Source organism: Hylobates moloch, unplaced genomic scaffold, assembly GCF_009828535.3.
Source record: "Hylobates moloch isolate HMO894 unplaced genomic scaffold, HMol_V3 SCAFFOLD_4, whole genome shotgun sequence".
Classification (NCBI taxonomy): Eukaryota; Metazoa; Chordata; class Mammalia; order Primates; family Hylobatidae; genus Hylobates; species Hylobates moloch.
In genome coordinates, this window is record NW_026652279.1 from 106,851,358 (window position 1) to 106,878,406 (window position 27,049).

At 38.4% G+C, this 27,049-nt stretch overlaps 1 protein-coding gene across 1 annotated transcript in view; it reads left to right on the forward strand.

Annotated features, from left to right (window-relative positions):
- The window catches only part of GTF2F2 (general transcription factor IIF subunit 2), a 167,501-nt gene that overhangs the window by 21,005 nt on the left and 119,447 nt on the right, over window positions 1-27,049 (forward strand). The window contains exons 3-4 of the mRNA XM_032150814.2: window positions 9,832-9,850; window positions 11,759-11,903. Of these exons, the coding sequence (XP_032006705.1) occupies window positions 9,832-9,850; window positions 11,759-11,903 (164 nt within the window). The remainder of the gene's footprint in view (window positions 1-9,831; window positions 9,851-11,758; window positions 11,904-27,049) is intronic.

Here is a 27,049-nt window from a genome sequence, read left to right on the forward strand (position 1 = left end):
GGATGGCCTCGATCTCTTGACCTCGTGATCCGCCCGCCTCGGCCTCCCAAAGTGCTGGGATTACAAGCGTGAGCCACTGCGCCCGGCCCCGCCCAGCCGATTTTTAAAATATTTTCAGTCTGCAGTTGGTTGACTCCACGAATATTGAACACTCAGATATAGGGGGCCAACTGTAATATCTCGTTTTCTCAAAGAATGATTGAGTATATGTTCATAGTGGAGTCAGGCTTGTATTCTGGCCTTGTATTGGTCAGAAAACGCCAGCATGTCCTAGTTCTAGCTCATTTACTATGAGTGAGACTTTGTACAAGTCACTGAATCTTCTGACTTTAGATTTCGTATCCTAAAAGTTGCCTTTTTGCAGGGCTTTTATTTCCTTATATGATATGGAAATAGTATATAAATAGTTATTTATTTGTATATTTAAGTTTATAAGATGAACATATTCCTGGAAAGTTGTAGATGTATCACATTTTTATGAGTTGTCATACTTTTATTGAAAGAGAAAAATAATATTGAAATCTACGGGGGTTTTTTTCCCTCAGTGTGAAGTTCTTTGTAATGTACCTAATTAGCTACTGTTCTGTAATGAACTTCAGAGTTTTTTATATTAGGTTTTACTGAAATGGGAGCCACAACCAAGATAAAATCTCAGGAATGGATGTCACTGAAGAAAGGCAGGCTAAAGGAGAAAGTGCTTAGATGATGAACCTCATGGTATTGTGGAGTGCCTTCACTATACAGCTCAAGACCTGGCTTCTAGTCCTGAATGGCTGTTGATAGTTGTTTGGCTTTGGGCCTTACACTTCTTGTTTGTAAAATGTGGATAATAATGCCTTCCCAACCCATAGGATGTTTATAAAACATTAAATAGCTTAGCATTTGTTAAAATATTTGTAGACTCAAATGTTCTCCTTCCATGTAATATTCATGTCCCACCACGAATAATACATTCCTGAAAACCTCTATGTAAAGAAAATACCTGGTTCAGAAATATAATATCTCTTTTTGGGAGGAGGGGGAAAAGATTATAGGAAAAAGAGTGAAAGGAAACAAGGCTGAGAGAAACTCATGTAAATCTCAAGTACCACTTTGATCACTAAAGTAAAATATTAAAGATAGCATGCTGAATAAGCAATAATGGGCATGCTGCAATTTTTCCTTATGAATCCTTGCTTGGTAGAAAATCTCAAGGTCTTTTTCTTTCTTAGTTTAAAGCAGATGGTCCACATAATTGCATTTAATCCACATAGGGTGGCTAAACCTCCAGGTTTGCCTGGAACCCTCCCAGTTTATGTGTTTCCCTATGCAGTTATTAATAGTGCCCCCTTTTCTACTCTCCAGAGTGTCCTGGTTTTGATAATATAGTTGTCCTAAATGTTAGCAGATGTGTGTGTAGGGGTAGGGGTGGGGACGGTGGGTAGTTGTTCTATGCATTACTAGGCTGATTTATGAGCTGGCATTGTTTGATTTCTCTAGGGATCCAACCAGAGTTCCTTAGAAATACTATGTGTGTGTGTTTTAGTGTATAAGTAATACTTACTTCCTTGTTTTTTTTCCTTTTAAATTTTTACAAAATGAAAAGGTCTCTGTTTTCCCCACTCACACGCTTTAGAGGTGGCCATGGGTAACTGCTTGGTATGTAAGCCTCCAGATTACTCTCCATACAAATCATTTTGGGTGTTTAATATGGACCAAGTTTTAAAACATTGTTATGTTTTAAATCCATTAACCAGAGCGAGCTATTTTTCTAACCCCTTTAGGCTTAGTTTTGCTAACTTCGGAACATAGCACAGAAGTCTGATTTTGCTTTCTTTGTTGTTCTCTCTTATATGTAGCTCTAAGGCTTTGGTTTACTTTGTTGCATCTTGATCTCTTCCCTAGAGTACATGGCCGGTACTTATATTCCTTGTTTTTCTCATTTTAGTCTTGAATTCTTTTGAAAGTAAAACCTCAGTAGAAGTGAGTTGAAATTATTTTATTCAAATCCATTTCCTCAACCACAGTTGAAGAAAAAGTAAGCCCACCATTTTTTTTTTTGAGACGGAGTATATGGAAATAGTATATAAATAGTTATTTATTTGTATATTTAAGTTTATAAGATGAACATATTCCTGGAAAGTTGTAGATGTATCACATTTTTATGAGTTGTCATACTTTTATTGAAAGAGAAAAATAATATTGAAATCTACGGGGGTTTTTTGCCCAGGCCGTTGCCCAGGCTGGAGCGCAGTGGCGTGATCTCGGCTCACTGCAACCTCCGCCTCCTGAGTTCAAGCAATTCTCGTGCTTCAGCCTCCCGAGTAGCTGGGATTACAGGTGCCTGCCACCATGCCCGGCTAATTTTTTTTATTTTTAGTAGAGACAGGGTTTCACCATGTTGGCCAGGCTGGTCTTGAACTCCTGACCTCAAGTGATCTGCCTGCCTTGGCCTCCCAAAGTGCTAGGATTACAGGCGTGAGCCACCATGTCTGGCCCTCAGAATTTCTTAAAAGGGAATCTAGTGGTTTCTCTGTATGCCAATATCAGAGACAAATAAGGAGCAAATTGTGTGTGTTTGTATGTTTTATATGTAGGCAACAGGTCTAGCAGATTTTCTACCTAACATAACACATAATCAGTCTTGTAGAAGATCTAGATACTTTTAGTGATGAGAACAGACTTATAGTAATTAGTACCCTAAGACTGCTATGAAAATGCTTGAAAACAGCTTGTTCCCTAGTTGGTCTCCTGGCTGTATTCTCCAGGCTGTCTTGTTTACTTTACTAATTTACTTAGTTTTCATTGCTGTTACTGAATTAACTAAATTCACTGTTAAACAAGTATAGGATGGGTGGGGAATGTCTTACAGTACACGTGACTAGGTTATCAGGATTTTAGTTGATTTTGAGCTTAATATGAGTCATCAAATTTAGGAGCCTATAAACAAAAGGCTCCATTGATAGATGTTTGTTGTTTAGAATGAAGTGGAATGATAATCCCACTCCTTTCTTTGCCAGTCAGCTCACAGTGAAAACATTATGTTCAGTTCTTAGTGCTGCACTTAAAGAGAGACATGAATGAATAAGATCATTCAGTGGAGTGAGACTAGGATAATCAGAAAGCTGAAAAAAAAAATTGATGTCTTATAAGGAACGCTTGAAAGTCTAGATCTGTTAAGAGAAGATGTAGGGCAGACCAGGTAAACTGTACTCACATATTTTAAATGTAGAATCAACTACTGATTCCTAGAGGCAGATTAACCTCTAAGTTTGTAGGTTTGTAGGTTATAGGTTACCTGTGGTTTAAAAAAACGTATATTTGGGTAAAAAATGAAAACAACCAAGATTTTAGAAAGGCAGTGTGGCATACTGGTTATGAGTATGGACTTGGGAATTAGCCTGAGGTTTAGTCCTTACCCTATCACTTACTAGCTATGTGACTTTGGGTAAATTGTTTGTTCTGTTTCCTCATCTGAGGAAATGATATTAATACCTCATAGGTTCAAATGCATGTAAAATATGCCGTTAATAAGAGTTCTCCTGCTGTCGTAACCACACATACTACACAGGCCAGATAGTAGATACTGCATTCTGTCTAATGTGTGGGAGGACCTCCCCTCCCTATCACATCTTGCGAAGCTCAGCAGCAGCTTGCTATGTAGCGCAGGCCAGAAACTAGGAGATCTGTATGCGTGGCTGCTCATTCCAGAAGACAGGGTTGTGGGTGGAGAGATTGGGAGAGGCAGAGAGGAGGGAAAAGACGTGCAGCTTGGAATGCAGCTCTTCCTGAATTTGGTTCTGTCTTAATACTTGAAAAAAGGAGAGTCCAGCTGTGAATAAGATGAGAGTAACAGCTTATTCTGACAGTTGGTAACATTTGGACCATTTTTATCAAGCAATTTATGTGATATTTCTAAACCAATGTACCTGGATTATTTTTGTATCTTTGGACATCTGATGTGTGCCACATTTTAATTAGTTTATAGTTTTGCTGGTCTGGGCACGGTGGCTCACACCTGTAATCCTAACACTTTGGGAGGCTGAGGCAGGTGGATCACCTGAGATCAGGAGTTCGAGACCAGCCTGGCCAACGTGGTGAAACCCCGTCTCTACTAAAAATACAAAAATTAGCCAGATGTGTTGGTGTGTGCCTATAATCCCACCTCCTCGGGAGGCTGAGGCAGGGGAATCGCTTGAACCCGGGGGAGCGGAGGTTTCAGTGAGCAGAGATCTCACCATTGCACTCCAGCCTGGGCAACAAGCGCAAAACTTGGTCTCAAAAAAAAAAAAATTAGTTTATAGTTTTGCTTTAGCTTGTTTAATTTTAAAGGCAACCTTCTTTGTACATCACCATCCTGCCTCAGAATACTTCAGTTTTCCAAATGTTTGATATATGTTGTATCTTATTGATAATCACGTAGCCTGTACTAATAATATGGCTTCTCCCTGAGACTTTTATTTCTAGCTTTATTTCTTTTTTTTTTTTTTTTTTTTTTGAGACAGTCTTGCTCAGTTGCCCAGGCTGGAGTGCAGTGGTGCGATCTCGGCTCGGGTTCACGCCATTCTCCTGCCTCAGCCTCCCAAGTAGCTGGGACTACAAGGTGCCCGCCACCACGACCAACTAATTTTTTGTATTTTTAGTAGAGACGGGGTTTCACCGTGTTAGCCAGGATGGTCTTGATCTCCTGACCTCGTGATCCACCCGCCTCGGCCTCCCAAAGTGCTTCTTTCTAGCTTTATTTCTAAACACGTTTAACGTTCTGGGTCATGTGGAGACCCGCTAATAATAAAAAGTATGGAAACAAAAAATTAATGAGACATAATTTTTCTGTTATAAAATTGACTGAGTTTAGAACAGTGTTATACTGATGATATGATGACAGGAGTTTAATTTGTTACAAACTTTCTGAAAGGCAGTCTGGCAACATGTATGTGTGTGTGTATAACTTATACAACATGCACGCATATTCCTGCTCAAGACAACATAGAATAACAATCCCACTATTTTCTCTGCCAGTTAGCTCACAGCTCAAGCATTTTATTCAGTTCTTGATGCTGCCATTATCTAGAGAAACAGACAAATGAGCTCATCCAGTAGAGTGGGACTGGGATAATGAGAAAGCTATAAAAATTAATAACAAAATATTCATGCCTTTCACCTAGCAATTCTGTAAATTTCTCTTTGTTTCTTTAATTCCATCAACTGCTAGGAACTTATCCCATGGAAGTAATAGGTGAGTGATGGAAAGATTAATATATGAGGATAAATTAATGGTAAAATATTTATGCCCTTTTGACATGTCTTCATCATTCTTTGAGCACTTGTTATTTTTTTGACTTAGATGTTTTAGACTCATCTTATACATTTCTGCCTAAGCCCTGGAGTTAGCCATTTCTCCAAGGAGTTGGCCATGGTTCCTTTTAGGGGAGAATGATGTTTAGAAACTAAATGATATTTAGGGGAGAATGATATTTAGAAACTAAGATCTGGATACCCCAAATGCTTATTGCTGCTTCCAAGGCCTTCTCAGTGAACAGAGCTGGGGAGCATATGTACACACACACACACACACACACACACACACACACCCCACCACACATCCCTCTTTACATCTATATTTCTATATTTACATATATTGAAATGAGTTTGCACTAATATATCCAGTTCCAATAAAATACCACATGCTTTGTTCCAGTTTTCTTCCTTTTCTTACTTGTACGTCTTTTCCAAAAGTGAGAAACCTGGTTCCTGTTGTCCTTAATATAGTTACTTATTTGTTTGGGCCTCTGTTCTTACTTGTTCAGTCCATTCCCAACTCCATGTGCGAACACCCTACTCACCCTGCTTGGGCTGTAGCTCCCTTCAGTGTGCTGCCACTTTTGCTGTCCTCCACTGGGACACCCTTCTCACCCTGTTCAGGCTTTCATTCCTGTTCTGAGGCTTCTCCTCTCCTCCATAGGAATGCCTCCTTACCCCACTAAGGGTCCAGCATCCTGTTTCGGATTGTCCTCCTATATGTGGATGCTCTCACCTGCTAGGCTCTGACACATTTCTTACTGAGCCACTGCTTTATAGCGATGCCCTCCTTACCTGAACTGGGCTCTGATACCTTGCCCCTGCTTGCCTGCTTCACCCCAGTGGCATCCTCTTCACCCCATTTGGACTATGACCATACTATCCAACCCACTCTGAAGAAGATACCTATGTTGTTTGGCTTCACCTAATGGTTTTTGAGCTCAGTTGTTCAGTTAGGGAAAGGGAAGTATGAATAGGAATTAAAACAAGGCCTGGTGCGGTGGCTTGTATCTGTAATCTCAGCACTTTGCGAGGCCAAGGCAGGAGGATCACTTGAGTCTGGGAGTTCAAAACCAGCTGGGGCAACATAGTGAGACCCTGTCTCTACAAAAATAAAAATAAATGTTAGCTAGATAAGGTAATGAGCGCCTGTGGTCCCAGCTACTCCAGAGGCTGAGGTGGGAGGATCACTCAGCCCAGGAGGTCAAGGCTGCAGTGAGCCATCATCATGCCACTGCACTCTAGCCTGGATGACAGGTCAAGACCCTGTCACAAAAAGAAAACAAAACAAAACCAACAAGAGCCAACAGTTGAATATTGATATTGTTTTATTGGTTTTCTTAACCTGGAAAAGGTGTTGCTTATTGGCTGTTAGTGAAAAGCCAGGCCCCATTGGTACCAAATCCAGGAAGTATTTTAAAAGTGTAAGTAAAAGGAAAGACATGATTAATACAAATTAAGAAAGGCAAAAGGAATGAGACCGAGATCTAGAAAAGTAGCTGTGGGGTATTGAGAAATAGACTCAGAGTAGTAAAGGAGAAAATGCACAGCATTCTGAGAAATTTAGTGAAAGGATGGCCAGATGTTTACTTCATTAATTTCTGAAGATAGCACTGTATTGTACAATAATTAGCATTTAAAATTTTGCACACAGGTCATCATACAAAGGGTATATTATAGTTGTAATATAGAATAACAAAAGGTTATGTGTACTTCATACATTCACACACTAAGACAAGGGAATATGTCATTCTTTTTAAATAAGTTTTAAGTCTTCAAGGATTAGCTTTTTTTTCTAGAGAGTATTAACTCATCTAGAGCTCATCAATCTATCATTCCAATTAAGATGCTGTTATAATTATATGTGTGTGAAAATGAAGTTGTCCTCTCCTCCTGTATTCCCTGATTGCATCTAGTTACCAAGACTGAAAATGTCAACATGATCTTTAATTCATCTTTTTTCCTATGCTGCCTACTTCCAGTCATTTCCTCTTCTCTTAGTTTTAACAATTTAATGACTTTTTATGTATCTCTTCCTTACATTCTACCACTAGCTGCTTCAAGCTTTCTTTACTTTCTATGTGGGTGTTTGCCTTAGCCTCAGTAGCATTCTGTAAACATTATGGAAGTGTCTTCTGCATCTTTTCCTTTGTTTTGTCTACAGCACCTCTGCCTTACACAGGTAGCTAAATTAAAGGCAGTTACGTTAAATTGAGCTCTAGAAGCTAAATTCAGGAGTGCTAGAGAAGGGACTGTGGTGAATTTAGTGCCTGCCTCAAAATTCAAGTTGAGGGTATTGTTGTCATGCTGAATTGGGGGCCAATCTTTGCCATATCTCTAATTCTTGTAAGAGAAGCTGGAAATTCATGTTTTTATGTGAAATCTTAAAATTTTCTCACTTCGTTTTAAGATACTTCCTCAACAAAAAAGAGATTGACACTGCATTTTAATATGTAAAAGACTGAGAAGTCCTACAGTAAACAAATCTGTGGGAAAATCTGGAATCCTTAGTCTGTCCTAAGTGATTCTTTACCATTTGACTCCGGGCTGCCATTCACTAGTGTCAGAAAGAATGTGCTAGATACTTTCTTTTTTCATTTGGGCTGTTCCCTTAGCCTAGAAATCCCCCATGTTTTCGACTTCATCCCTCACTCACTTCTTTTCCTGGCTTTCCAGTTTGCATTTCCATGACAGGTACATTTATGATATATACCTTTGCCATAAAGTTTTTGTTGTTATGGCAAGATATAACCGTCTTATTTATAGTTGTTTATGGATTGGACGTGTCTGTTTTCATTAAACTGGGACTTCCTTGAGGTCAAGGATCCACACTCAATACTGTACCATGTACCTAGCACAATGCATAGTGGACGTATAGTAGACCCTTCATAATAGAATGAGTGATTAACTGAGCTAGTGAATGAAGGCAGGTTGGAACCAAACTGAATGTTATGGAGAAACAGTGGTTTTCTAATTGCTCTTCCTATCTCTAGTCACCTTTAGTCTACTCTGTATATATTTTCTAGTGCAAGTTTCCTGTAGGAAATGTTTGTACTTGTTATTCTTTTGGTCAAACAATATCTACAGATCTCCATTGCCCAAAGAATAAAGTCTGTACTTTGTACTGTGATATTCAAGAGCTTCTATGGTTGAGCCCCACTTGCTTTAGAGTTTATCTCCTCCCCTTTCTTATTTTGCCTTTCCCTTCTAGCCAAATCTGATCACTCATTTGTGATCAGACCCTTTTGTGACTTTTGTTCAACTCTCACTTCTGGTACTGTATTTCCCCACTTCAACTTATTGCAATCTTAGTACCCTTTAAGGCTGAGCTCAGAGTTCCCTCTTTGTTGCATCATTCCTCAACTCTTAAAATGGAAGAAATGGCTTCTTCCTGTCTGATCCTGGTGCATTGCGGCTTCCTTAATTGAACATTAAAATTTATCTCATTTTATAGTTTATGGATGTACCTTTTATTCCTTCTGCTGGCTGGAAGAGGGTTAACTCAGTACTTTGCATGTAGGAGGTATTTAATACATGCTTTTAAAAAATTAAGTTCTTATATAGGATGCACATTGATTTTGCTTTGTAAAAAAAATTAATGTTTAAAAACGTAATCCAAATACAGTATATAGAAAATAGTGTGGAAAGATACTGCACCAAGATGTTAACAATGGAATCCTGGCTATTTTAAAACTTATTTTTTGCTTGTCTGTATTAAAAATATTTATATAATGGGCATATATTGTTTTATAATAGAGGAAAATTGCTCATAATTTAAATTATTAAATTTAATAACTTGATCTTTAAGATTTTGTTAGGTAAATGAAACCTCTTCAGCTAGATAAAATGAATAGTAAAATTTGATGAAGTACTGTATAGATCTGGTATTATATATGTATTAACATGCTGCTGAATACCAAAAATGCTCAGAAATAAAGATAAGAATTGTAATAAGGCTGGGTGTGGGTGCTCACACCTGTAATCCCAGCACTTTGGAGGGCTGAGGCAGGTGGATTATTTGGGACCAGAAGTTCAAGACCAGCCTGGACAACATGGTGAGACCTTGTCTCTACAAAAAAAAAAAAAAACAAAAAACGGAAGTTAGCTGGGTGTGATGGCATGCACCTGTAGACCCAGCTACTTGGGAGGATGGGTTGAGCCTAGGAGGTCAAGACTGCAGTGAGCCATGATTGGGCCACTGTGGTTGATAGAGGGAGACCCTGTCTCCAAAAAAAAAAAGAAAGAAAAAGTAAAAAAGAAAAAAGAATTGTAATAAGATCATTATTTGCAGAAAATAGAACTAGCAGAGGTTATAATAGTGTTAAGTGACATAAACTCATAATATCCAAAATAATGATGTGTGATTAATGTTTATTTTTCCCATAAGATTATAAATAGGATAGTTGTGGGGAGTCAAGGGTAAATATTGGTTAATCTCTGTAAATGTAATATTTTATGTAAATATGGAGTTTTTTTTTTTTTAAGCTCTTAACTCACATTTGAAAACAACATGAAATCTAAATAATTTTAAATATTTCTTTCCCTCTCCTTTAGGACTCAAGGAAGGACTGAGGTAAGATTATTTATATGGAAATTTTAGTTAAAACACGAGACTATCTTTTCATTAATAATAGTGAAAAAAGAGTGTTCGAATTTTGGAAAACTCCACATCAAGCGCGTGGCTGATGGTTAGGAACACATAAAGGTATAAATGCCACCCTTGTGTGAATGAATGGACTCTTTTCTAGTTGTTCATTCTCAGCATTTTTCTTCTTTGACCTACATTTCCCCTCTCTTGTTACCATGAAACTGAGTAAAACTTCTGTAATACTTTGCTAACACGTTAGTATTACTTCAGTGCGACAAAGGCATTTGATATGGATTTTTTTGAGAACTTTAGATTCTGACCCATTGAGTCCAGTTTGTGATTTACAGTACTTACCACATATTAGAGATGTTTAATAAATACTTCATGATCTTCCTACATGCTTGGGAGATGAGTAATTTTGTTTATAAGTCTGTTTAGTGTAAAATGTGATGTTCTTTTGGGGAGATCTGGTATATAATAAAAGGCATTTTGAAGGAACACCTAGTATGTATGTCTTTTTATTCTAAACCTTATTATTGAGCTATCCTTGTAACTGTTGAGTTGTATTTGTTAAAACACTCAAAAATAATACCATGTACTCATACAGTTGTCATTAAGACCTACAAAATAAATACATCCTCTGTTTATTGGAGTGTTTAAGCTTTTCAGAGTAAATAGTTCACTTCACACCTCCTCCATCTGAAGTACAATTGCTTTCTTAATATTCTTAAAATATTCACTTATTCAGCAATATTATTTTCCTTCTATATGCCACGTACTCTGCTAGATCTTAAAGATATAAAAGATAGTAAGACATGATCCCTTGACCTCAGACCTCAGAGATTTTAGGGGAAAAAATCGTCTTTTTTTTTTTTTTTTTTGAGATGGAGTCTCATTCTGTCATGCCCGGCTAATTTTTGTATTTTTAGTAGAGACAGGGTTTTGCCGTGTTGGCCAGGCTGGTCTCAATCTCCTGACCTCAAGTGATCAGCCCGCCTCGGCCTCTCAAGGTGCTGGGATTACAGGTGTGAACCACTGTGCCCAGCTGGAAAAAATAATCTTACTCCTGTTTTGGAAAGACTTCTTCAGCTACAGACCAGAGAAAACATAAAAACTGTCTTTTTTTATAATGATAGATTAGCCCCATTATTCTTTTTGTTTTTGTTTTTTATTTTCTTATGTTTAGTAATTTTTATTTTATTTTGGGGGTACATGTGTAGGTTTGTTACATAGGTATATTGCATGATGCTGAGATTTGGGCTGATATTTATTCTGTCACTCAAATAGTGAACATGGTAACCAATAGGTAGTTTTTTAACCCTTGGTCTCCTCTCTCCCTCTCTCTTTTTGGAGTCCCCAATGTCTATTGTTCCCATCTTTAGGTCCGTGTCTACCCAATGTTTAGTTCCCACTTGTAAGGGAGAACATGTGGTATTTGGTTTTCTGTTTCTGCACTAATTCACATAAGATAATGGCTTCCAGCTGCATCATTGCTGCAAAGGATGTGATTTTGTTATTTTTTTTATTAGCCCCATTATTCTGACAAATGGGAATAGATTGTCTTTCTCTCTTTTGTTTTTTTTAAGAGACAGGGTCTTGCTGTGTTGCCAAGGTTGGAGTGCAATGGCTGTTCATAGTGAGCTACAGCCTGGAACTCCTGGCCCAAGGAATCCTCTTGCCTCAGCTTCCCAAGTAGCGGGGATTATAGGTGTGCACCAATGTGTCCAGTTTATATTCTCTTTTTATGACCAAGTATTAAGGAGTTTTTAATAAAGTGTTTAATGAAATGACTGGAAAACATATTTAAAAACAATTTGATTTATAACTAAAATTTTTTTATATATAGTTTGAATACAGAAGTCTGTTATAATCTCTGGTTAATGTGTCTATTAGGTGTCATTTACTTTGAATGAGGATCTTGCAAATATTCACGATATTGGTGGAAAACCGGCGTCAGTCAGTGCTCCTAGAGAACATCCATTTGTCTTGCAAAGTGTTGGAGGACAGACATTAACAGTATTTACTGAGAGCTCATCAGGTAAGTGGGAATGGAATTATTTAATGTGATTCCTGTACATGTTGTATAGATTTTCTGTCTCAACATACACTCCTGTTTGCTTTTTTTTTTTTTTTTTTTTTTTTGCGACGGAGTTTTGCTCTTGTTGCCCAGGCTGGAGTCCAATGGCATGATCTCGGCTCACCGCCACCTCCTGGGTTCAAGTGATTCTCCTGCCTCAGCCCCCCGAGTAGCTGGGATTACAGGCATGCGCCACCACGCCCGGCTAATTGTGTATTTTTAGTAGAGACGAGGTTTCTCCATGTTGGTCAGGCTGGTCTCTAACTCCCTACCTCAGGTGATCTGCCCACCTCAGCCTCCCAAAGTGATGGGATTACAGATGTGAGCCACTGCACCCAGCCTCCTGTTTGCTTTTTTTTTTTTTTCTTTCTTTTTTTGAGATGGAGTCTCGCTCTGTTGCCCAGGCTGGAGTGCAGTGGCGCGATCTCAGCTCACTGCAAGCTCCGCCTCCCGGGTTCCGGCCATTCTCCTGCCTCAGCCTCTCCGAGTAGCTGGGACTACAGGCGCCCGCCACCACACCTGGTTAATTTTTGTTTGTATTTTTAGTAGAGACGGGGTTTCACCGTGGTCTCGATCTGCTGACCTCGTGATCTGCCCGCCTCGGCCTCCCAAAGTGCTAGGATTACAAGCGTGAGCCACCGCGCCCGGCCCTGTTTGCTTTTTTAAGGTCATTACCAAGACTGTTCCATCTCTCATTTTGTCTACCTCTGTTATTCATACTATGCTACTTCTCTGCTCTGTGTACTTTCTTGTGATTAATGAAATTTTGGCCATTACTTGAGAAGGGTTTAATTTCCATTTGGGATATGAAGATGTAGAACAAAGCAGATGGAAGAATGTGGTTCATCAAGCTGCCTTCTAAGATGTTGAAGAAACAGTATTCTGAATTTTGCCAAGATAAGGTCATCCTTGCTTGTTTTAGTAAATTGGTATTCAGCAACTGTGAGTTGCACTTAAAAAATACAGCTTGATATTAGGGAATATTTTAGTCTGAATTTTTCATCTTGTATGCTTTGTATACCAAGAGGGCCTTTATATTGCATAGAGATGACTTTTAATTGATACTGGCTTCCAAGAAGTTTCAGTGTAGAGTTTTAAGATTGTATGTGTTTGCAATGAGATATTTTAACAGTTCAGTAAATCAGAAGCAAATGTTTCCATTTGTGAATTAAATACAGAGAGAACTTTCTTGTGGCACATGCTCAGCATGAGTAAATTTTCCTTGTTTTGGGATTTTTATCTTTCACTAAAGATAAAAGGCAACAGGCCACCTTAGTTTAATGGAGCTAATTTTCTCCTATCTAGTTCAAAAAGCTTATTGACAAAAGAAAACATTTGTGATTTTGTTGTATTTCATCAATCATTTCAAAGAAAGCTATAAGAAATTATAGTATGTTAAGAACACCATTGTTTAAAAAAAGGAACATCCTCATAAATGTATTTATTTTATTTTTTTTGAAACGGAGTCTTGCTCTGTCACCCAGCTGGAGTGCAGTGGAGAGATCTTGGCTCACAGCAAGCTCCGCCTACCGGGTTCACACCATTCTCTTGCCTCAGCCTCCTGAGTACCTGGGACTACAGGCGCCCGCCACCACGCCCAGCTGATTTTTTTTGTATTTTTAGAAGAGACAGGGTTTCACCATGTTAGCCAGGATGGTCTTGATCTCCTGACCTCGTGATCCACCCGCCTTGGCCTCCCAAAGTGCTGGGATTACAGGCATGAGCCACCGGGCCCAGCTGAATTATTTTGTGGTATCTTAGATTACCAATAGCTACATAAAATGATCTAAAAAAGTATTCTTTTTTTCTTGGATGTACAGTATAAGAAAATGGTAAATTATAACTCTTCAGTTATGTAGTTGAAGGTAGAAGGTTGGTTTCATTACAGTTTTCTGAGGCTCTGATAATTAGTAGTGTAGTAGTATGGGAGGCAGAAAATGTTAAAGTAACAGTATCTTCAGTACATCCATTTTATACTGGAGAAGATTCAACCCTTCAACAAATATTTATTGCATGTTACATAGTTCAGGGCATAGTATAGGCCTATCTAAAAACCTGAAATTTGTCTGAAATCAGAAGCACATTTGAATTCAGTATGTTGAGTTTTAGGTTTGGCCGGGTGCGGTGGCCCATGCCTGTAATCCCAACACTTTGGGAGGCCAAGGTGGGCAGATCACCTGAGGCCAGGAGTTCGAGACCAACCAGGCCAACGTGGTGAAACCCTGTCTCTATTAAAAATAAAAAATTGGCCAGGCGTGGTGGCAGGTGCCTATAATCCCAGCTACTCAGGAAGCTGAGGCAGGAGAATCGCTTGAACCCAGGAGGTGGAGGTAGACGTGAGTCAAGATCGCACCACTGTACTCCAGCCTGGGCGGTAGAGGGAGACTCAGTCTCAAAAAAAAAAAAAGTTAAAGAGTTTTAGTTTCAACAACTCTATTCCTGTTGATTGATGAGATTTAATAAGATCTGTTGAACCTGTGAGGTTTTCTCTACTTTTGTGATTGTCCCTGGAGTGGAAGAGGCATGGCACCAAGATAGTAAAAAGGAGTCATCACCTTGATAAAAGTTTGAGGTAGAGAAATTTGAACTTTTTTTTGTAGAAAAAAGTACCATATTTCAGATTTTTTACGTCTTATTAAATGACTAATTTTTTGAAAGCATGATTTATTTCTGGTACTTCTACAAAGACAGCGATTTAGAAAGCTAACATTTGTTAGCCTCAAAATTAGTCTTCCATTTTACATTTTAAAAATACTTTAGTGTTGTGCTCTTTTTGAACATTTCGTGTTCACATTTCTGGCTACAGTGTACTCTAAAGAGAATGTGGTTTTATAAGGATTATCTTGGCAGGGATATGGAAGAGAATTAAGATTGTCATCCTTCTTCTGGGGCTTGGACAGTATGTTCTTGCTTTGTAGAACTGTGATAATACAAATGCAGTTCTAAGTTGCTATTAGTTATAATACACTATAACAATTTTTTGCTTCTTAACCTCATTATTTCTGTTTCAAGTCATTGTTCCTTGATTCTCTTTGCACCTTTCTGTGCCTTAATTTCCTCATTTATGAAATGAGGGTAATTTATTGACATTTATATATAAATATGAATACATTTAAACACTTAGAACAGTGCTCAGTATATAATGAATGCTCAAATGTTAGCTGTTGTTGTTAATATTACACCTTATTTTTAAACACTTTAGGTTTTAAGTTTATTTTAAGGCAAGTGCATGCATTTTAGCTCAATCTGGATGTATATCACTTGGTAAAATTCAGCCAGTAGAGATTTTTATGTTAAATGTTTCTCAATTGCCTGCATGACCAAGAAAAAAGCTCTAGAATTGTTAGTAGTTTATCTCCTTTGAAGAGTCTTATGTATTTGCTATTTCTAGTCATTAAAGCAGCAGTTCTACAAGTGGGTTCCTTGGATCTCTTGGAAGTCATAAATAGTAGCAGGGGCTCTGTGACTGCTGTGACATATTTAAAATGTTAGATGTATGTTGTATATGTACGTTCTTTTCTATAGGATGGTACCAGAGCTTTCATTGGCATCTCAGAGGAATCTGTGGCCCAGAAAAGCTACAGAACCACTACCCTAGTTTTAACCTTGGTTGGTCGTGAACCTACCAAAGTATAAGTGACTAAGCCATTTTACAAAGAGTAAGCTGTTGATTTTACATTGAAATATAAATGAGGTAGGCATTGTCTGGAATATTTCTACATTTTCTATCAAGCATAGAACTGTACCTGCTTTTCTAGGCTCTTCGTTCCTTTTTATTAGTGCACAGGTCTATAAAATGTAGAGTTTGTAAGGAAACTTGAAACCACATTTTAGTTCATTGTGTTAGGAGTTTTAGTTTTAATAACTTTACTCCTGTTAATGTGATTTTGCTGGTTTTTGAGAGGCCTCTTTTGAGCCCATTTTCCTAATGATTGAATTTGGCACATTTGGGTATCTTTTAGGGAGAGGGAATTAGAGGAGACTAATAATTAAGTTATACAGTGTTTTCTCATTAATTAAAATAATCTGCATGTCATCAACATTTTATGAACTCAGTTAATTTATTTCTAATTCAGTGTTCCTGTCTGAGAGAATATATTTTATTTTTATGGGCTATTTTGGGTTATCCTTTCTTCCACTTCTGCTTTCCTCTATGAAATTCAAAATGATCTATTAATATTTTTCTGTTATTTTCATGGAGCTCTCTTATCCATTACCCTTATCTCTGTGGAAATACCTCATGTGTTTGGCCTTACATTTCCCTGCCTTGGGTCTTCAGTTTAGTATTTGTGTTTACTATTTATTGGTGACTATAGATCATTTCTATTTTTTCTGCCTTTGGCATCTTTGGCATTCCTACCTTTATTCAAAGTTAGATTTTCTTCTTTTTTTTTTTAGAGGCAGTGTCTCACTGTGTTGCCCAGGCTGAACTTCTGGGCCCAAGTGATCCTCCCACCTCAGCCTCCTGAGCAGCTGGGACGACAGGCGTGCACCACCATGTCTGGCTCTTAGATATTATTATTTATAACTGCCAATTCTAGACAAAAATGTTCATTCATCTGTTCAATAGATATTTTTGGTGCTAAGCCCTGTGCTAGAATAAGATTAGCCTCCTGTGCACTGAGACAACTGGTAACTGAATAAATGCTACAAATGCTCTAATGGAGTTATGTACAAAGAGGAAAAAAACATGTGTACTTTGCCTGAGGGAACTGGCTTCAGAAGTGGAGATAATATTTGAGCTGGGCCTTGAAGTATATGAATAGGATGAAAGATAGTGAGGATAAATTCATTTTTCTAGCCTTCAAGGATCCAATTCTTCACTTGGCATTCTTTTACCCGTCATCCTCTGTCATAGCTATCTAAAAATTCATTAAATAAAAATTCATTAAAGCAAAAAACTTAGTTGTGGATGTCATAGTCTAGGTTAGAGATGAAAAAAGTTTGAATTGGTGCAATGGGAGTGGAAAAGATAGAACATACTCCAGGGATAATAGAGGTAATTTTTTTTTTTTTTTAATCTTTTTTGCCATCAGGTAAGTCGACCAGAATTAGAGGTTATTTTGACAGCTTTTGGTGATGAATCGGCTATGAGGAAATTGGAAGATTGAGAAGCCTAGAATGGTTTCCAGGCTTTTTTTGGCTTGAGCATCTGGAGGGATAGTGAAACCGTTACTAAGTTAGAAAATATTGAAAGAAATGGGCAGGGTTAGAGCTGATAACGCAGTGACTTTTTTGCTTTCATTTTTCATTATCTTTGACGCCTTTATAGCAGTTCATTACTTCAATAAATTAATATTTGTGCCTGTTTTTTTCAGGCCCCCTTTTAGGCTTCGGATACTTTAACAAGGAAAGGCTCAGCCCTTGTGGTGGTTACATTTTACTAAGAGGAGACAACAATAAACATAAGTAAATTATATTCTTGGCTAGAAGTTGATAAATTTTCTGGGAATAAGGTGAGAAGTAGGCTCAGGAGTATCAGGTTGAGGGTGGGACCTCATTGAGAAGGTGAAATTTGAACAGTCTTGAAGGAGGCAAAACGGGTAGCCATGTGGAGTGAGTTAGCCAGCTAGGAGTTTTTAAGGCAGACAGAGAACAGTAACGACTAATGCTCCAAGTTGGGAACAAGACTGGCATGTTCATGGAGTGGCCAAGAGGTCAGTGTGGATAAAGTAGATGAGCAAGGGGGAAGAGTAGTGGGCTAATTAGCCTAGGGAAGAAGGGTGGGTGTTGGCAGTGGCAGATCATGAAAAGATTTCTAAACTATGAAAAGTATTTTGGATTTTACTTTTAGTGAAGTGGGAAGTCACTGGAGAGTTTTAAGCAGAATAGTGATATAATTTGATTTACATCTTAAAGACTTACTCTGACTGGTAGGTTGGGAAGAGACCATGGAGTCGGGGCAGGGCTGGAACCAGGAGGCTGTTATAGTAATCCAGGGGAGACATGGCAGAAGCTTGGATTAGAGTGGTAGCAGTGACAGAGATCTACTCACTTACCTGATATCCAGCTTTATATCTTTAGTTGTCTTAACAAACAGTCCACTTGGATTCTTTTTTTGGTGGGGGGAGATGGGTCTCATCCTGTCACCCAGGCTGGAGTGCAGTGGCACAATCTTGGCTCACTACAACCTCTGCCTCCTGGGCTCAGGCAGTCAGTCCTCCCACCTCAGCCTCCTGAGTAGCTGAAACTACAGTCACATGCCACCATGCCTGGCTAGTTTTTTATTTTTTTGTGTTTTTTTGTAGAGACAGGGTTTCACCATTTTGCCCAGGCTGGTCTCGAACTCCTGCGTGCAAAGCTGTCCACCTGCCTTGGCCTCCCAAAGTGCTGGGATTATAGGCATGAGCCACTATGCCCAGTCTGCCACTTCGATTACCTGAAACCAGGAGATAGAAAATCAAATTCATTTATCCATTTCCTTATTCTCTATATATGCATGTTTCTGCCAGTGATACATTATTCTTTTATTGTCTTGGCCATAATAATTCTTAGCCTCCTCTTATTCTCATATTTGGTCATTTTGTCGTTTCTGTAGTAGGAATCACATATACACATTTCTGGATACCACTTGATATGGTTTGTCTCAGTCCCCACCCAAATCTCATCTTGAGTTTTAGCTCCCATAATTCCCACATGTTGTGAGAGGGACCTGGTGGGAGATAATTGAATCATGGAGGCAGCTTCCCCCATACTGTTCTTGTGGTAGTGAATAAGTCTCATGAGATCTGTTGGGTTGATAAGGGGTTTCCCCTTTCACTTGGCTCTCATTCTGTCTTGTCTGCCACCATGGAAGACATGACTTTTGCCTTCTGCCATGATTATGAGGCCTCCCCAGCCATGTGGAAATGAGTCTGTTAAACCTCTTTTTCTTTGTAAATTACCCAGTCTTGGGTATGTCATTATCAGCAGTGTGAAAACAGACTAATACACCACTTAATCCAAAGCAGCCCTCTGAAAACTCCACCCATTATCCCCTTTTCCAGCCCCATCTGCGGAAATCTCTTACCTTTACCATACCCTCCTGCACAGTGACCTCTGTTTTTCCCCTTCTTTTTCCTCTGTCAGGGATTCGTCTTCTATAGTCATAATCAGCCTTCCCTTTCTGATCCAGCCTTTGTTGATTCTTCCTTCATTTAGACTTGTATGGCAGTAGGTTAGCTCATTTTGTCCCATTATTAAACCTTGTGGGCGGAGGACTGTATCTCATGCTTATCTCCATGGTGCCTAGTATAGCATTGAGCACATCTGTGGCTTGGGATTGAGCACAGAGTGAGGGGTTCAATCATTTATTTCCTCCTAAGATGGGTTGAAATCATTTATTTCCTCCTAAGAATTAGTAGTACTCTAATGGTACTTTTTAGAGTGGTTTTCAAGTGAGATAGCTTGTTTTAGTTACTCACGGGATGGCTAGTCTCCCTTCAGATATTCTTGATGCAAAGTGTTTTTCTTAAGACACTTGAGGTTCAGAATCGAATATTAAATCCCTTTGTTCCTCACTTTATTTTTTGCTCATTATATTTTGGCACAGATGATTTTTTAAACTTTCTCTTGGCTAATCAGATTAGCTCAGTACCATATCCTGTGACACTTGGTTAGCCACTCTACATATTGTCATGAAACATATTCCCCAGATAAAATAGCAGCTGAGTTCACTGATGGTAGCTGCCATATTTACTTTCAAGCTTGAATTTGGTAACATGTACCAATTACACATATGACTAAGAACATACTAGTTTGTATTTGAAGAAGAATGTATAGCAATAGTAATGCTCTTTGAAGATGCTTAATTACCAGTCCTTTTGAAAACTTAGCTGAAACTGTAGAATTTATAATCTGTCCTGTATGGTACTGTCCTGCAAGTATAGTAAATGAAAAACAAAGGTAAGCGTTTTCTTTCTTTCTTTTTTTTTTTTGAGACTGAGTCTCACTGTGTCGCCAAGGCTGGAGTGCAGTGGTGCGATCCTAGCTCACTGCAACCTCCACCTCCCAGGTTCAAGTGATTCTCCTGCCTCAGCCTCTGGAGTAGCAGAATACTCCCAAGTAGCAGAATACACCTGAGGTCAGGAGTTCAAGATCAGCCTGGCCAACGTGGTAAAACCCCGTCTCTGCTAAAAATACAAAAAATTAGAGACTACAGACATGCACCACCACGCCCGGCTAATTTTTTGTATTTTTAGTAGAGATGGGGTTTTGCCATGTTGCCTAGGCTGTTCTCAAACTCCTGACCTCAGGTAATCTGCCCGCCTCAGCCTACCAAGTTCTGGGATTACAGACGTTAGCCACCATGCCTGACCATGTTTTCATTTTTAAGTTGGATTGTTGGGTGCTTATGGGAAACATTAATTTGGTGCATTTCCCTTATTTTTGGGGGAATATCATATCAGGTATATGATTTTGAGAGGTTTGAATTAAGCCTTCTTTATATGTGTGATTATAAGCATTCAAAGTACTTTTTCATTGAACTTTTTTTCTTGTCACCGGTTTAAAACATGAATTACACTCTGTTTCCTGAATTCTCACCAGATGCATATGTAGTGGAACTTTCTGAGGCTTTATTTACCTTATCTATCATAATTTAATTATTGTTATCATTTTAATGGAGCATTTTTTAAACTTTTTGGTCTCAGGGCTCTTTTATACATTATGTGCTAACATTTTTATTTAAAAATCTATTTTCCAAAAAATAGTGGGAAGAGTGCCATTTTGCAGGTATCATTAATGTCTGGCTTAAGACAAGCTGGATTTTCATCTCCACTTCAGTATTCAATCTGTAATGATCTGCTGTTTTGGTTGAAGTACTGAAGAAAATCTACCTCTTATAAATACATAGTTGGAAAAGGGAGGAGTAATTAGTAGCATTTTCAGATAGTTGTGGACATTCTTCTTTTGCTACTACACTAAAACTCTACAAGTGGTAGTTTCTTAAAGGTCACTTGCAGTATAGAACCTGAAACTCTATTAGCAAACCTTTTCTACTCTCTTACGTTAAATTCACTGGTCTGTCTTGTATTTGGAATGAATCTCTTACCCAGACATGATTTTGTAGCATCATACATCCATCTTCTGGAGACTATTGGTTCCCTGAATTAATGTAGTTCTTTTAAATGTTGACACGTTTCATTATAGAATATCAAAAATTTACATTCATTAGATTAGCATCACTACTGATTTTATCACAAAAGTCTTTTAAGTATAGGGGAGCTGTTAAGTTTATGGTGGTAGGTACAAGTTCTTCAGACTTTAATTTTCACTTAAAAAGTTGAATTTAATGACAACAAATCCTGTCAGCTTTTTTTTTTTTTTTTTTTTAAAGGATGGGCTTTTTTCATTGATTTTTGAAAAGATATCTTTCAGATACCCAAGTCTGAATAATTATGCTTTGTGTGTCGGTCATTCTTTCAAGTAACAATGATCTTCCACAACAAAAGTAGCTAGCTCAGCGCTCAACTCAAACGTTGCAACTGTGCTTTTCTTTGAGGCAGTCATCTTACGTTAGTGTCCAGCAGAAGCATTTCATGTGCATTTGCCATTTGGTGTCACAGGATGTTAAGGGATGCGTACTCAAGGGTTGAAATTTAATAAAAACAGTTTTTACTGTTCATCAAGGACATTGTGAAGTGAAACAGACTTTTTAAAAAATTGCAAATGCTAGGTGGTGAAGAATACAGTGGTACAGTTTTGGTACCATTTGGCCTTAATTTGTGGTAGTAACCTTAACCCACCGTTGCTTTTGCACTGCCGGCAGATATCAACACAGTGAAAAAGGTAATTAAATATTTTAAGAAAATATTTTTACCTTGTGGACACCCAAATAATCTTGAGGACCCCTAGGGATTTATAGACCATACTTTGAAGAATGCTAATTTAGTGTGTTGTAGTGTGAAAAGATTGCAAGCTCCATTTTAAAGTACCTGGTGAAGTGTTGATCACTTTTTATTGGGATGGCCTACCTAGTAGAGACACTCCTCCCCCCAGTGCTTCTTAGGGGAACCTCATCTGTAACACTGAATTGCATGCCTGTTTCAGTGTTTATTGTTGGTTTTAAGAATACAGGGGCCGGGCACTGTGGCTCAGGCCTGTAATCCCAGCACATTGGGAGGCCGAGGTGGGCGGATCACCTGAGGTCGGGAGTTCAAGACCAGCCTGGCCAACATGGTGAAACCCCATCCCTACCAAAAATACAAAAAATTAGCCAGGTGTGGTGGTGAGCGCCTGTAATCCCAGCTATTTGGGAGGCTGAGGCAGGAGAATCACTTGAACCCAGGAGGCAGAGGTTGCAGTGAGCTGAGATCACGCCATCACACTCCAGCCTGGGCAACAAGAGCGGATCTCTGTCTCAAAAAGAAAAAAGAAAAAATGAATACAGTACATATTTTTTAACCAGATTTGAACCACTTTTAAACTATTTCTTTTAGGTATGTATTTATTACACTTCTGTTGGTGGATAACCTGTCTTTGTATTTACTATCTTATTTAGTTCTCCTCACAACTCCACGAGGGACGGACTTTTAAGAAATCTTCATTTTGCAGATGATGTGACAGAAGCTCTAAAAGATTGTGTGTCTGCCCCTATTTCCTGATATTTAGAAATATATTGTTAAAACATTCTCTTTAGGTAATAGAAATCCTGCTAGGTCTGCCTGGATAGATGTCTGTGGTGACTCCAGCTTGTCTCTTTCATCACTGCATTTCACAGGGCAGCCATCTTCAAGTCCCATTCACTTTGGCAGCTAGTGGTTCTTTCTCACTTCCCTAGTAAAGGCCCTACAGAAGGAGTAATGAAGCTCTGTTTTTTGCTTACTCCTTTGAGTAACAGCCTTGCCACTGAACATTTGGTATCATACCAGCTTCTGACAATCTTATACTTGTGAGGAGGAACAAACAGGAACAAAAATATATGAGTTTAGTGTTTATTTCCTGAACTGCCACCAAGGTTGTGGCTGACTGCAGAGATTTAGTTTTGTATTTTACTGCCAAATGCCTGAGCCAGGTCTACTCTCTGAAAAGTTAAACCTAATAGCAGAAAATGTTCCTTTATTTAGTGGCTAGAAAGAGACTTGTAAAAACAATGTTTGTACTCTTCATATTCAGGTATTCATGCATAAATATGTGGTAGCTTTAATAATCTGAGAATGGGATGAGGAAGATTAAAAGAAAAAAACCACAGTGTAGGATAATACTAAGGTTTGGAATCACAAACTTACTAAAACTTATGATTTACTCTCCAGTTTTTTAATTATGAAATATTTCAAACTTACAGAAAAGTATAGTGAATAGTTTAACCTATGCCTAACAGCTATATTTCATAAGTGTTGACATTCGCCGTATTTCTTTAAAGCTAGAAAACATTTTAGATTTCTCCTCTCCCCCAACCCCCAACCCTTACCTCACTTGCTAGAGGTAACTATTGTCCTGGAGTTGGCATGTATTACTGTGACTCATTGTGACTAGTCTACAATTCTCAAAACAAAATCTTTATAGTTTAACTGGTGGAAACCAACCAAGTTCCTTGGAGATGTGTTAGGCAGTGTGCTCCAAATTTCTAGCAATTGTGGAAGTCCAGTGTTTAGCTTGAGTAGAGATTTTTTAGTGTAGGTTATATCTTGACAAGCCTTTTTTTCTTCTATCTCTGTAGTACATTAATTAAAATTTTTTTCTGGAATTTTAACAAATTAGATGATCAAAAGTAATTATCAGTGAGGAACTTAAAAATTCAGTCCCATGGTTTCTAGTGAAATAGTGAATGATCAGTAGAGTATAAGGATAAAAGATGTTTACATTGTTTTGGCCTTGCCACCCATGTGTTATTTTGGTAATGTAGTTTCTCTTCTTCTTCATCTGTGTTGTAATAATCACACTGACAGTATTTTTGTTGTTGTATTTGAGACAAGGTCTCACTCTGTTGCCCAGGTTGGAGTGCAGTGGCGCCATCTTGGCTTACTGCAACCTCTGCCTCCTGGGTTCAAGTGATTCTCATTCCTCAGCCTCCTGAATAGCTGTAGCTGGGGTTACAGGCATGTGCCACTACGCCTGGCTAATTTTTGTATTTTTAGTAGAGGTTTTACCATGTTGTCCAGGCTGGTCTCCTGGCCGGTCTCCTGGCCTTAAGTGATCTGCTCATCTAGCCCTCCCAAAGTGCTGGGATTACAGGAGTGAGCCACTGCGCCCGGCCACTGACAGTGTTTTGAATATGAAATAGTATTTAGAGTATTCTTCCTCAGAAGACTTGATCTCTAATTTATGCAAGGAATATTGACACATTTTTTTCTTCAGTTTTATTTATTGCTATGAATATATTAATGTGACATAAACTTTTAGTTCTAGTGTTCATGAATCCCACCTAAATTTTATGGTCTCAAATTTGTTGAAGGTTGGATTGTGATTCTACTAAATAAACATCTTTATTTAGGATCTCTGTTTTCTGTATATCTTTGCTTTTTTTTTTTTTTTTCTATTCAGAGTTTTTTTTTTTTTTTTATACTTTAAGTTCTAGGGTACATGTGCACAACGTGCAGGTTTGTTACATATGTATACATGTGCCATGTTGGTGTGCTGCACCTATTAACTCGTCATTTACATTAGGTATATCTCTTTAATGCTATCTCTCCTCCCTCCCCCCATTCTGTATATCTTTGTTATGATTTTTATGGAGAATGTCAGAAAGCATCATCAAGTTTTTACTTTTATTGTATGTCGTATTTGCCTATTCCTAAAACTTTGTGATACTCAAGCTTTGATCAAACCTGGCCATTCCATATTTGTTAAAACAATTGGGAAGAACTTAGGAAATTCTTGTCATATCTGCAGAAAATGACAGGCTATACAAACATATTTCTCTTTCTTCCTTTTGATTTTCTATAGCTTCCGGTTTATAAAGTTGGTTCTTTGTTTTGATTCATTGTATACTTAAGATCTTAGGAAGAACTTGGTTTCTTTGTAAAACCAAACCTAACTTAGTAAAATCAATTAAAATGTAAATTACTTCAGCGTGGGCAACAGGGTGATTCCCCGTCTCTACTAAAAATAAAAAAAATTAGCCAGGCATGGTGGCGCACGCTTGTAGCACCAGCTGTTCTGGAGGCTGAGGCAGGAGAATTGCTTGAACCCGGGAGGTGGAGGTTGCAGTGAGCCAAGATAGCGCCACTGCACTCCAGCCTGGGCGACAGAGTGAGACTCTGTCTCAAAAAAGAAAAGTAAATTACTTGGTCAAGGTATTAATACTAAGTAATTGAAGCAATTGTAATTTTAAAATATTTTAATTTACAAAATTTCATTTTCTTTGGCTTTTTCAAATAACATTATTGCCACTATTTTTAAAAACCTCATTCAAGGTTATAGTAGCGTGATTTTTTTCTCTAGTTCTTTGAGCATAAGGGTACCATTATCAAAATTTAAAATGTAAAAAATGCCATGTAACTGATTTTTCTCTCTGTAGTATAGCATTACATTATAAAAACAGAAACAGGTTATTTGGTTGCCTTTGTATTTTTATCACTTAGAAATGTAGTCTGTTGAGGGCCGGGTGTGGTGGCTCACGCCTATAATCTCAGCACTTTGGGAGGCCAAGGTGGGCAGATCACTTAAGGCCAGGAGTTTGAGATCAGCCTGGCCAACCTGGCAAAACCCCATCTCTACTAAAAATACAAAAATTAGGCAAGCGTGGTGGTGCGTGTCTGTAATCCCAGCTACACAGCACACATCTGTAATTCCAGCCAGGCGTTCAAGACCAGCCCGGCCAACTTGGCGAAACCCCATCTCTACTAAAAATACAAAAATTAGTCCAGCGTGGTGGCAGACGCCTGTAATCTCAGCTACTTGGGAGGCTGAGGCATGAGAATCACTTGAACCCAGGAAGTGGAGGTTGCAGTGAGCCAGGATTGTGCTACTGTGCTCCAGCCTGGGCAACAGTGAGACAGAGTCTCAAAAAAAAAGAGAGAGAGAAAGGTAGTTTGTTGATATGGTGATAGCACTAGTATAGTAATTCCCTTGGAACAAAGAAGAAAAGAAAGTAAGACTTTAAAACTGAGCTATTTCTTTAAAAAGCGATAAAACATGTCGATTTACTGAAGGTTTTCAAGTAAAGAAGTAGCAGCCCTAGTGGCCAGGTAGCAGCTCATGCCTGTAACCCCAGCACTTTGGGAGGCCAGGATGAGTGGACTGCTTGAGCCCAGAAGTTAGAGACCAGCCTGGACAAAAGAGTGAAACCCTATCTCTACAAAAAATAGCTGGGTATGGTGGCGTGCACCTGTAGTCTCAGCTATTTTGGAGGTTCAGGTGGGAGGATCACCTGTGCCTGGGATGTTGAGGCTGCAGTGAGCTGTGATCGTGCCACTGCACTCCAGTGTCAGTGACAGAGTGAGACCCTGTCTGGAAAAAAAAAAAAATTGTAGTTCCTTCTCCCCCAGCATTACTAGTGCCACTTTTGGGGTACCCAGTGCTGGTAAAAAGGCTATACATCAAAAAGTTGCAACACAGCAGAATAGGAAGGGTTACCAAAAAATGGATTAGAGACCTCCACTTGAACTGTGTTCTTGATTACATTGGTTCTGATACAAAGTGCCTAGTACCATTTTACATTCTCATAACTATTTGTTTTGGAAGAATTGAAGGAAGTTTTAATTATGGCATATAGATACACAATGTTTACATCCTTATTAAGCAATGATTTTGTTAAGCTATAGCTGCTTTATTAAGTGGACAGATATAGGTAACCTACTGAGCACTTACTTTGTTTGCTATGGTGAGCACTTACACAGTGGATGCAGAATCAATTTGTGAGGTACTAGGCAACATTAAGAAATAAAGAGAAATAGAATGGAAAAAATATATATAGATATCTATATATTCATATATATGTGGAATAGAATGGAAAAATGGAGAAATAGAATGGAAAAATATATATTTACATGTATAATACACATCCATTATCCATTAGATATATATCTAAAATATATATATATATATATATATATTTTTTTTTTTTTTTTCTTTGAGACAAAGTCTTGCTCTATCACCCAGGCTGCAGTACAGTAACGCAATCTCAGCTCACTGCAACCCCTGCCTCCTGTGTTCAAGTGATTCTCCTGCCTCAGCCTCCTGAGTAA